The 11,927-nt window shown below is 55.2% G+C and overlaps 5 protein-coding genes across 5 annotated transcripts; 3 read left to right on the top strand and 2 right to left on the bottom strand.

Moving 5' to 3' along the window:
* Window positions 1-3: 3 nt before the first annotated feature.
* P152DRAFT_406014 (uncharacterized protein) lies at window positions 4-1,622 on the bottom strand (the record flags this gene model as incomplete). Its single annotated transcript, XM_033676846.1, has 3 exons — window positions 4-33; window positions 81-269; window positions 339-1,622. The coding sequence occupies 3 exons, from the start codon at window positions 1,620-1,622 to the stop codon at window positions 4-6; spliced, it is 1,503 nt and encodes a 500-aa protein (XP_033529807.1).
* Window positions 1,623-2,464: 842 nt separating this feature from the next.
* Window positions 2,465-4,192, top strand: P152DRAFT_462828 (ribosomal protein L1). Its single transcript, XM_033680420.1, has 3 exons — window positions 2,465-2,663; window positions 2,720-2,916; window positions 2,969-4,192. Exons 1-3 carry the CDS (start codon window positions 2,589-2,591, stop codon window positions 3,843-3,845), a joined length of 1,149 nt encoding a protein of 382 aa, XP_033529806.1. The 5' UTR covers window positions 2,465-2,588; the 3' UTR covers window positions 3,846-4,192.
* A 169-nt stretch (window positions 4,193-4,361) lies between these two features.
* On the bottom strand, window positions 4,362-4,738 carry P152DRAFT_386063 (ubiquitin-domain-containing protein; the record flags this gene model as incomplete). Its single annotated transcript, XM_033675827.1, has 2 exons — window positions 4,362-4,451; window positions 4,553-4,738. Coding segments are annotated over 2 exons (276 nt in total), but the record flags the coding sequence as incomplete, so codon positions are not given.
* A 774-nt stretch (window positions 4,739-5,512) lies between these two features.
* On the top strand, window positions 5,513-5,859 carry P152DRAFT_453113 (uncharacterized protein; the record flags this gene model as incomplete). Its single annotated transcript, XM_033678339.1, has 2 exons — window positions 5,513-5,563; window positions 5,596-5,859. The coding sequence occupies 2 exons, from the start codon at window positions 5,513-5,515 to the stop codon at window positions 5,857-5,859; spliced, it is 315 nt and encodes a 104-aa protein (XP_033529804.1).
* Window positions 5,860-7,659: 1,800 nt separating this feature from the next.
* P152DRAFT_462824 (DNA replication licensing factor mcm3) lies at window positions 7,660-11,345 on the top strand. The gene is made up of 8 exons (XM_033680419.1): window positions 7,660-7,932; window positions 7,983-8,001; window positions 8,050-8,101; window positions 8,150-8,196; window positions 8,252-8,357; window positions 8,409-8,669; window positions 8,717-10,809; window positions 10,860-11,345. Exons 1-8 carry the CDS (start codon window positions 7,860-7,862, stop codon window positions 10,888-10,890), a joined length of 2,682 nt encoding a protein of 893 aa, XP_033529803.1. The 5' UTR covers window positions 7,660-7,859; the 3' UTR covers window positions 10,891-11,345.
* Window positions 11,346-11,927: the final 582 nt, after the last annotated feature.

Below are 11,927 nucleotides of genomic sequence, written 5' to 3'. Positions count from 1 at the left end.
ATTTTAGTGACGCGGCTTCTTCCAGTAGTATTGCTATATTCAGTCAGCGAGGTATCTCGGATATTGGACAGAGGTAGTACCTTGTGCGTCCGGCGAACCGATCGCAGTCCCGTACCCCCACGACTTCCCAGCACGGCATCCCGCCTCGTATCGTTGTCGTCTAGCTCCGGGACGTAGTAGAATTCGGTTTCCAGCGGCTTCCCGGCGGCATCTTTGCCCTCCCGCGGGATCTCCCCGACACTCGGGATGCCGTTGAGAAGAGCGAGAAGCTGCGATGGGGTGAAGTCTCCGTTCGTGGACATTAGAGCCGCGCCAGCTGAATCGGCAGGCGGGCCGACGCTGGTGCTGGCGCCGTCTTTCGCCCGCGACGATCGGATCCTCTTCAGCTCGTCCGGGAGATTGCCGAAGATGGTGGACAAGGGGACGGAATGCAAACGCGAGAAGGCTAGTTGATTGACCACATGGTTCTTGATGGGAGACACATGAAATCGTGACGGAGAACCATGCACCGGTTGCGACGGAGGTTTCAACGGGGTTTTCGTCCGCGTCTGCGACGGTTGCCGAGGGCTGTGCGAGGTATTGAACGACGCGAACCGAGGGAGGATGTTTTCCCCAAAGGGGCCAAACGAGTGAACCACCGGATCGTTCTCTTCATTGTGATCCGACAAGTCGTCCAAGGACTTGGCCAACTTCGGTTGCGATGATCGGCGCTGCTCACGGCTCCGAGTCGGAGTGGCGAGATTGCTTTCGGCCGCACGGCCATCGAGCTGCTCCGAGTCCGGGTCCTCGTAGACCTTGATTGCGTTCTGATGCTCGGACAGTTGGCTGGAAAGGTCCGAGATGCGAAACGTCTCGTGATGGGAAGACCGTTGCGATGATCGACTTCGGCTTTTGAGAAGGTCATCCACGGCAGGAGGGCTGGACGGAATGGTCTGGGGTCGATGGCGTTGGGACGGCGAGGGCGTATCGGAGGCGGACTCGTCCGAACTGGTGGATGCCGGCCTCGAGCGGTCGGACGTGGGCCACGACAGAAACACGCGAGAGTCATGCACGTCGAGGAGGATGTCCTGGGATGGGTCGTCGGAGCAAAACTCCTCTCCTTTCTTCAAATCCACGGCGCGTCCGCCGCAGTGCACCTTCACTCCGTTCCACCCCAGACATTCGATCGTCACCTCGCCCGAGGATTTGGAGGGTGTCGGGCTTCGATATCGAACCCGGACGTGGACGCGGGAAATGACGCGATTGGACGAGAGCTGGAAGTTGGACGAGTTGCTCGACCGTCCGAGCAGGACGGGTTGCCCGTCGGCGGGGAGTTTCACGTCGGGCACGGTGCTCAACGGAGCACGTTCGGAGAGCGTCGAGACGGTGCGTTGCAGGGCGGGACGGTCGGGGGACGAGGGGAGGATTCCGGTGGACGAGGTTGGGATGGGGGTGGGATAGAACCTCGACGTGGCCTTGGACTGGTTGGGGGAGCCATCCAGCTTTCGCTTGAGGGATGGACGGTGCGGTGGAGAGGAGGAGAACGGCTCGAAGGCCGGAAGGAGAGAGGGAGGTTTGGACAGCTGCTCCGACGCGCTGGAACGCGGATCAGCATCTTCCGGCCATGGCGATGAGAGATCCATTTGATATCCGTGGCGTGCTCAGCACCGGCGAGGGCAATTATGTTCGGTTGATCCTAGGACAGGACCGTCGACATTTCCGAGGAAGACGCGCTGCAGTGAACCCAGAATCGACACGATTCGGTCAAGGGCGACGTGCAATGGTACAGGAGGGCAGTGGGATACCGATGAACCGACCAAGCACGCAGACAGTGTTAAAGAAGCGAAGCGAGACAAAGAAGGAGAGAAGCAAGTGTTTCGAAGGTAAAAATGGATGGACGGTGGTGGGCCAAGGTCAAGGGAGGGCCAGGAAGCGCGAGACGTGTATTGGGCGTGTAGAGGCGTGTATAATATGTGGGCGTGTCTAAGTTGGAGCGTGTGAGCGTGTCGGAGCGAGAGCGCGTGTAACTGCGGCCAAAGCTTCTCGTCCGAGGCACCACGCCACGCTTTTTTACCAAAGGATTGGAGGGGAAAGGAAGGGGAATCGAACACTGGAAGTCGAGTCCAATTGCAGGATTTACCAAGCAACAACCCGCGTGAAGAAACAAGAAATCAATAACATGAAAGGACCCGAATGCTGGTGGGGGGAAGTTGCAGGTGGAGAGACTCGACGCGTCGAGGATGGTGGCCTGAGGCATCAAGGCTAGAAGATGCACTGCGCGTGGGAGTGGCTGGTGAAGTGGTGGTGCTGGTGGTGCTGGTGGTGGTGAGGTGGAGCTGGTGAGAGGGGACGGGGGGAAAATGAGTGTCACGTGTAAATCACCAGCCACACCTCTGCCACTGCCAAGATTTCGCGATTGTGGCGCCAATTTTTCCCTCGAAGTCCCTGCAACGAGTGGAGTGGGAGGTTTTCCTCATCGAACTTCTGCACATGCTCCTCCCAATTCCATTCCACTCCCGACACGCACGACTGTTCGGTGCCCGCTGGTTGTAAGCCTCTGCATATATTGCCGACCGTAGAGAGAAAACTCCCGCCCAGTCCTATCCACCATGGCTGTCCCGTCCAAAGACTCGGTGGCGGCACCGCACCCCTCAAAGTCGCCATACCAAGTTGACCCGGAACAAGTAAGCACCCTCACGACATACCCCGTGCTTTCTCGCGGTTCTGACCCCATCGGTAGATCCTACGTGCAACCAAGGCGCTGGTGAAACACATTCAGACCTCTCGCGAATCCCAAGCGAAGTCGTCCACCGCGGTGGACTTGCTCGCGGATGAAGAAACTTCCACCACCACAGATGCCGCGTCGGACGCCATATGGCTGATCCTCGCGACGAAGAAGTTCATCTCGGACAAGAAGCGCCTGAAGCCGTTCAAATTGTACGTCGATTGTCACCATTTTTGGTGCGGTGACCCGGCTAATGCTCCCTAGGCCTCTCCCGCATGCTCCTCAAGTTTCCGAAGGGACCAATATCTGTCTCATCACGGTGGACCCGCAGCGATCGTACAAGGACGTCATTGCTCACGCCAACTTCCCGGAGCAGCTTCGTCCGCTCGTCAAACGAGTGATTGGCATCACGAAACTGAAGAAGAAGTACCAGTCGTTCGAGTCACGTCGGCAATTGTTGGCCGAACACACCCATTTCCTGGCCGATGATCGCATCATCACCTACCTCCCCCATGTTCTGGGCAAGACCTTCTACCAGTCCACGGCCAAGCGGCCCATTCCCGTGAGCCTCCAGGGAAACGCGGCCCACGGCGACCGCCGCGCGCAACTGAAGGGCGAGAAGAAGCAGAGGCAGGCGGCCGAGAACCGGTCGACCACCGTGGTTGGCTCCCCCGAGTTGGTCGGGAAGGAAATTCAAAAGGCCCTGCAAAGCGCTCTGGTCAATTTGAGCCCGGCGGCGACCACCTCGGTGCGGGTTGCGTTTGCATCGTGGGATGTGGAGAAGATCCGGGCCAACGTGCAGGCGCTGTTGGCGGGCATGTTGGAGGGCGGGGAGAAAGCGGAGCGGATCATCCCGGGAGGCTGGAGGAACGTGAAGTCGATCCATCTGAAGGGCCAGAAGACCACCGCCCTGCCGATCTGGCTGTCCGAGGATCTGTGGATGGATGATGACGTGGTGGAGGCCGGCGATGCGGTTCCGGCCGAATCGGGCAAGCGGAAATCCCGCCATCAAGACGCGGCGGAGAGCTCGGGAAAGAAGGCCAAACTGGGTGAAGGGAAAGCTGCGGCCAAGGATTCGTCGCTGCAGAAATCGAAACTGCAGGACCAGAGGCAGAAAGCGATGGATGGGTTGTTGGCATGAGTCGAATTCTACGTTTTACAGGCGCTGCAAAGGATTGTGGTGAAAGACTGCTGTGATTGCATGTGTGGCGGATCTAGCGACGCGTGGATGGTTCAATCAGGGTGTCACTTGCGAGGAGGCGGCGTATCCGGCGAGACATGGATGGGTTGGACGTGCATGGTGCAAATTGGATATTCATAATCGTCTGCATTGAATGGAAAATACAATTCCGAACCTCAGAAGCGCCTGATGAGTATGCCACAGTTCCCCGTTTCTTGCGTCGTCAAGGGCAGAGATCCCGCCACATATCGATGGGAAAACTCGTTCGAGATGCGGCCGGATATGCCCATGTCGGCACACATCGCCCTCCACCGAACCCGATCACTTCAGCTTCTTCTTGGGTCGCAGCTGGTTGGTGTGTCCGCACTTCTTCTTGCGGCAGTTGGTCGCTCGGGGCGGGAGACGGGCCTAACGATGGTCAGCCGCATTCATCACAATCGATCCAGGGTGTCATACATAGCATTTCCGGCAGATCATCTTGTCGCAGTTGTACTTGCTCGCCAACGCCTTGAGCGAGGGCTCGATCAGACCACCTCGGAGACGGAGGACGAGATGGAGCGTCGATTCCTGTGGCGCATGTCAGTCTCTCTGTGCATTTCCAAGCTCCAATCCGGTGCGTTCCGCGTCCTAGGAAACTGAAACCACGATCCGAATTGCCCACTCCGTACCTTCTGAATGTTGTAGTCGCTCAGGGTCCGGCCATCCTCCAACTGCTTGCCGGCGAAGATCAGGCGCTGCTGATCCGGAGGAATGCCTTCCTTGTCTTGGATTTTGCTCTTAACATTGTCGATCGTGTCGCTGGACTCGACCTCGAGGGTGATGGTCTTCCCCGTGAGGGTTTTGACGAAGCTGCGGAACGGGTAAGTTTTCGAAGTGTTGCGATAGTAGAGCCAGCTTACATCTGCACTATTGGAGGGGATCCATATTAGCGAATTGATTATGCGAGGAGCAGAGGGGTCTGGGAGACAGTTGACTTACTCTTGATCGTGGATCTTTCGGCGTTGCGAGGTTCTTGACGATACAGTTCGGTAGGGTTGGATGCGGCGGTGATGTAAAGAAATTGCCAGTGGGAGAGAGGTTGTGCCGCGGGAAAATCGATGTTCCGGAGGATTGTGGCCTGAGGCGCTGATATGGTGGCAATGGTGCCTGATGGGCTATGCACGTGCATGAGTCAGAGATATAAGATCACGTGATCTGGAGATCTGGTGATCTGCCTCAGCTGTCCGAGTGTCCGACTCATCCGAGGAGCGAGGACTGAGATTTAAGTACTTCATCAGATACCGCAAGGTCTTTCGCAGGATGGGTATTTGATTTGATCCGTTCACAGGTGTATAAATTTGAGCTAACTATGTTGGATTCTGATCCTCCAGTCTAGGTAGATTGTCTCAAGATCTTGCGGTATGTACACTGACAGGTATCACGGCAGATTGTGCAGTGTGGTCAGATGCCATCTCGATGTGTGCACTGCCAACTCCACAGAATCCATTCCAGTCCTCATTCCTTAGGGAGCCCAGGTGATGATCGGAGTGGAGTGGGAACTAAAGCCACGCCGCTCCGCCTCGAAGCAGCCCATGTAGTCCTTCCACGCGTGATCCCCACCACCTTCAGGTCACGGCTCATCCATCTTCATGTCCGCGTCCTCGTCCGCCCGATCTCCAGTCGACGTCGAATGCTCGTCGGTATCATCGCAGCTTGAGCTCTCCCCGGGCAGGTCCCACTCCACGACCGATTCGATGGCGGCCACTTCGAGGATGCCACCTTCGATGTCCATGGTATCACCAGACTCCCCGTAGATGTCGTGATCCCAGGCGAGCTCGAGGGATTCATTCCATCGGATTGCGTCGAGAAGCCTGGGCTAGCCGGTCCCCCATCGTCGAGGTGTCGGGTCGAACGTTATCCGCCTCCACCCTCCGCAGCCACGTTTGCTGGTCGTCTCCTGGTTCCAATGGTCCGGCCACACCTGATTGCGCCGTGAGGCATCAGTGGACATCGTCGTGCCGCTTCCGACAAAGAACTTGTGATGGCAACTCGCAAATACAAGGTGCAGCTTTTTGTGATTTAGGCAGTAGACGATGCCGGCGCACGGGATCCGACCCAAGTTCGTCGCATGGTCTTTGTCGAGTAAGTACTCAACGGCGAAGCACGATCCATTGGCACACGTGGCTCACTCCGCGCTTGCCCGCTGGAAGCCGACCATGGTAGGCAAGGAAAGCCACCCGATGCAAATCAAAGGATTGTTTATGTGTGGCCATGAACTCCGGTACAGACGCGTCATCCTTGGTCGCCGCGATTTGTTGGAGCCGGGCGTTCGAGAATTCTCGCACGTTCGGATAACGTTTCAGTCGATCCACCAGATCCTTAGCGCGGATCGGACGAGCCAACATCCTGTCCACTCGCCGAATTGGTCACCACCGCGTTCGATTTGGCGTGTAATGACTTTGCGCGCGCGTGGGCGCTTCAACACCTTGACGAGGTCGGCCGGCTTTCATCATGGCGAGATATATTACCCGTCTAGCCTTGAGATTGACCTAGCCTGTTCCATCTCGCCCTGCGTAGGCGGTAATGGACCACTCCAGAGTCGTTTGTGTCCGCCATTTGTTGCAGAAACTAAGGGAGAGCCATTATTGTGGTCTTTCACAATGAAGGCCTCTCGGATAGAACCATGGATAGAGAGTGATTGATTGGCAACGGCATAGACGTGAAAGGACTTGACAGAACGATCAGATCTTTGAACCCAAAGACTCAGGCCCCTACTACTGTTTTTCCGTCTGTTTCCAACGGACCGGTGGAACCTGCAGACCCAAAGAAATCATATACACGTTAAGGCGCAGATAACATTCCCAGGAACATATATGGATATGAAAGGAGGCAGACATAGCATGTGATCTCCGACCCCATCTCCGCATGGCCTCGGCGTGGGTACAGTCACTAATAGCGAAATTGGCTTCCGCCGAAGCGCAGCCTAAAACTTTGTTTCGACCTGTCGCCAAGGCATTAGCCCTCGATTCCCCGAAGCTATCATATGAAATTAGCGTGATTGAAACTTTCCAAAAACGCAAATATCCGTCCCAAACCCGCTGTCGCAGGCCAAAGAATTAGATCCAGGGGCCTGAGGCTACAAACTGCATTAATAATCTTGCCATGAGTCTCGTATATCTGCAGGGCCAGGGAACGGGCATTCACATAGAACACACAACTCACACAATACAACAACTTTGCTGCTGTCACCAAATCACCTGACCCCCAACCATTTGAGCACGACGTACCTGTAGTCTTTTACATAGGATCGAGAGTGGGCAGCGGTCCAAACTTTTCCAGAACGATTTTACCAAGACGTATCTGGTGACAATCGTAGAGCAATGGAAATATGGAATTATGGATCCGAACCAAACCGAAGTACTCCGTAGTTGAATCTCACTCTCGCGTACCGAAGGAAGAGCGATTCTGATAGATTTTGAGCGGATTGGATCAATTTCTGCATCTTTAGCGCGAATACTGTCCCCATCTTGCGGTATAGAAACTCGAAAGGACCTCCCGTCCACTATGATGAGCGAGTGAGTGAGTATGAAGTATGAAGCATGACTGCATGAGGTATGAGGTATGAAGGATGAATTGGTAGCTCCAACCGCATCGGATTAGGTATTACTTACGTACTATGTAAGCAATGCTCTGGTACGGTACCATTCCCGATCGGATTAGCGCGTTTCTTGACGCGTCTTGTCGACTCAACATCATTTCGTGGGAGAGGGGGAGAGGAGGAAAGTTCACTTAACAAGAAGAGTGGAAGGCTTCAGTGCTACTATTAATACTTGCCATTGCTGCACTTCTACCTAACTTCTACCTCACTTTACCTTACCGCAGAACCATCAATCATCAGGGACCGAGCCATCTCCCTCTCGAACACCTTGGCTCACTCTTCTGCATCTCAGGGTCCTTGTTTGTTGATCCATCCCACCCATCCTTTCCACCCCCGCCATGGAGGGCGACGCACTGCGCGATGAGGTCCTTCGCGACCGCGTCCGCTTGGCGGAAGAGTTTTTGGATCCGAGTAAGTTTAAGTGACGCGTGTGAGCCTGCGCCGCCGCTGACAATGCACAGGCGACATGCGAGCTCGAAGGTGCGTGTCCCATGGACGAAGCATCGCCGCATGCTGACCGAATCCTAGCTACCGCGCAGAAATCATCGTCATGCTCAATCGAGGGATTCGAAGACTCACGGTATGTTCGGCTCCGGTATAACGGTGCGATCGGTTCTGACACCATCAGGTCAACCTGGACGAGATCCGAGCCCACAATCGAGCGCTCGCGGATGGGTATGGCTCAATCCAGGGTTCGGCGCTCCGAATCCCCCTCGCTCACGCATTCCAGCCTTCTGAACGAACCTTTCGACTATGCCGTTGCCTTCGATCGAGCCTTACAGAACATTGTTTCCACTTTGCCGAATCGCCCCAAACGAGACCAAATACATGAGATGGTAAGGATATCCGGGCTTCGTCGGGATTCATGCTAACATTCGGTGCGAAAGCTGTACTACTGTGCCTATGTAGGAAGTTTTGGCGAGTTTTCCTGCAATCCGCGAACGTTGTCATCGCATCACATCAACCACATGGTGTCCCTGGAAGGGATTGTCACCCGATGTTCACTCGTTCGGCCCAAAGTCGTGAAAAGCGTCCACTACAATGAGGCGAAGGAGTCGTTTGTCTTTCGAGAATATCGAGATGCAACCATGGCAGCGAATGGCCCGACGACAGGCAGCGCATATCCGACCGACGATGGGGGGGATCCGGTAACGTCCATCCCGTGCCTGGAATAGATGTCGCTAATCTCGTGTAGCTGCTCACCGAGTATGGGATGAGCACATATCGCGACCACCAAACCATCTCGATCCAGGAGATGCCGGAGCGTGCACCGGCCGGACAGCTTCCACGCTCGGTGGACGTCTTCCTCGACGACGACCTGGTGGACCGAACCAAGCCGGGCGACCGGATTCAGCTGGTGGGCATCTATCGAACCCTGGGCAACCGGAACGCCTCCAACAACAGCGCGATTTTCCGCACCTTGGTCGTGGCCAACAACATCATCTCGTTGGCATCGAAATCGGGCGGCGGGATCGCACAGGCGCCAATATCGGATGGCGATGTCCGGAACATCAATCGGATGTCCAAGAACAAACGGATCGTGGACTTGCTGAGCCAATCGCTGGCGCCGAGCATTTACGGTCACGACTACATCAAGAAGGCGATCCTGCTCATGTTGCTGGGCGGGATGGAGAAGAACTTGGAGAACGGGACGCACCTTCGTGGCGACATCAACATTCTCATGGTCGGAGACCCATCGACCGCAAAATCGCAACTGCTTCGTTTTGTTCACAATACCGCTCCACTGGCGATCACCACCACGGGTCGGGGTTCATCTGGAGTAGGATTGACGGCCGCAGTGACGACGGATAAGGAAACCGGAGAACGACGGTTGGAGGCGGGTGCCATGGTTCTTGCCGACCGCGGCGTGGTATGCATCGACGAATTCGACAAGATGAGTGACGTGGATCGGGTCGCCATTCACGAAGTCATGGAGCAGCAAACCGTCACCATCGCCAAGGCAGGCATTCACACCAGTCTCAACGCCCGTTGCTCCGTCATCGCTGCGGCAAATCCGATCTACGGGCAGTACGACACTCGCAAAGATCCTCACCGCAACATTGCCCTTCCCGACTCCCTGCTCAGTCGTTTCGACTTGCTCTTCATCGTGACGGACGATATCGACGACGCGCGGGATCGCACCGTTTCCGAACACGTCTTGCGCATGCATCGGTACAAGGCTCCTGGCGCGGATGAAGGCCAACCGGTCGTTGAACAAACCGGCCAGGTCCTTGGCGTGGGCGAACCCCGGCAGGACACCACCGCCACTACGGAAGTGCATGAGAAGTTCAATATCATGTTGCATTCAGGTGTCACTGTCACCATGGGGCGTGGCAGCTCGCGTCGCGTGGAGGTGCTGAGTATTCCATTCATTAAAAAGTATATCCAGTATGCAAAGAACCGCCTCAAACCCATCTTGACCAAGGGGGCGGCCGACCACATCGTGGCAACGTACTCGGCGCTTCGAAACGATCTGTTGGAGGGCAATCAACGTCGCACCGCTCCCCTGACGGCTCGTACTCTGGAGACGCTGATCCGTTTGGCCACGGCCCATGCGAAAGCCCGTCTGAGCAGTCGGGTGGAGACCAAAGATGCGCAGGTTGCAGAAGAAGTTCTTCGCTTCGCTCTGTTCAAGGAGGTCATTGCCGAAGAGCGCAGGAAACGTCGGAAAACACGGGCGGACAATGCCATGCTTTCGTCAGATTCCGACGATTCGTCTGACCACAATGATGATGATGATGATGATGATGATGATGATGACGATAGTGGTATTCATCCCGCACCGAGCGGTTCCCGGTCCCGCCGCCCTGAAGGCCCTCGAACTCGAAGTTCCAGACCTGTTGGGCCTTCTAGTGCGAATGGAACCCCGACTGGGGACGGTGAATGGGACGATAGCTCACAGTTTACGGGTGCTGCATCCTCATTACCGGCTTCCCAGCTGCCCCCAACTCAATCTGAATCATCTCAATCGCAATCGGTGACACAGCCACCATCACAGTTCCGGAGCGCCGCCCCAGTGTCCCATGATCTCGATGCAGATGAGACGGACGGGGATTCCAGCGCAGCGGAAGAGAGTGCTCCGATGCAACCGAGCGAAGAGCGCGTTCGCGTTTTCCAGAGAGCACTTGGCCAGATGATTGACAGCGCGGTCTTCGCCAATGATGCGGCTGACTTCGAACCCTTGTTGACCGCTGTCAATTCTCGGATGAGCGCAGTTGGGCAGGCGGTTTTCGCCGCTTCCGAGGGCGACAAGGTGCTCAGGGTCTTGAGCGACCAGAACAAGATCATGTAAGTTCCGTGCCTGCATGGGTCTAGAAACGACGACTGACAGTGTACAGGTACTCCGATGGAGTCGTCTACAAGATATAATGATCGCAACGACATTGCCAACGATGTGGAGTTTGGAGGATTGCGATATAGGATTAATCGACGGGGAATGGACGCCGCTTTTCAGATTTGGTGATGTCCAATGGTTCAGATATGGGAAATGGAGTTTACGACAACCACACAGCCAGGGCAGGGGTCATTCGAAACTGATATCAGCATGCATACTGCAAATCCAGCGTTGGAGCGACTACCTCTAACCATGAACTTGTCCACTGCTTTCGGTTGCATCTCACTGTCCACAGCTGAACCCTGATATCTGAACGGATGTCCCTAATGACACTAGCAATGGATTTCCGCTGCATGTTTGGCTTCCAACTTTCACCGATACTTGGACGCCTATCCCTGTTCTTGAAACATCGTGCAACTTTCTTCCGCCTTCATTAGCCTCAATTAAGGATTTGTCGACACATACGAGTAGTAAATGCAGGTCAGTGGGGTATTTTTCCATCCTTAATTTTGAATGTATGGTTGGATGCAGGTGACCCAAACTTGGGCGTAAACGACTTATCACATCGGCACCTTCGTCTACTGCTGTGTACCATGGAGTCTCGCCTTCCCCAAGCCACCCTCAAAATCACTTGAATTATGCAGATCTCCGCGTCGCTTAGCTGCAACTGGCATCGGGGAATGACAGTTTTGTTTGATCTACGGCAGATGCTTGCGTTTGAGCCAGGTCCAGCCGCCTAGGACAGTATCAATCAGATGATGACTAGATTCTTCCCTCTTCATTGTACTACATTCATCGATTTCTGCCAAATGCCAACCCGCGGTTTGGTGGCGCAAAGAACCAGTCGAGCAGTCCGTGGTGTAAGAACTGCGGAGCTGTGGAGATGGGGATGTCTGCTACCCAAGGTCTAACTCACGCGTCGACGCGTCGACGCGACTTCTACGTGTTCATTGATTTTCAATTCTAGTATAAACTCCACTATACTCTGTTCTCAATCTCGAACCTTCCTCTATCATCCCTCCATATCCTCATTGTCTTTCAATATCATCACGCCTGAATTCGAGGGTGTTCA

Source organism: Eremomyces bilateralis, assembly GCF_010015585.1.
Source record: "Eremomyces bilateralis CBS 781.70 unplaced genomic scaffold P152scaffold_41, whole genome shotgun sequence".
Classification (NCBI taxonomy): Eukaryota; Fungi; Ascomycota; class Dothideomycetes; order Eremomycetales; family Eremomycetaceae; genus Eremomyces; species Eremomyces bilateralis.
Note: the sequence above shows the minus strand (reverse complement) of the source record. Positions and strands in the feature narration are given on the sequence as shown.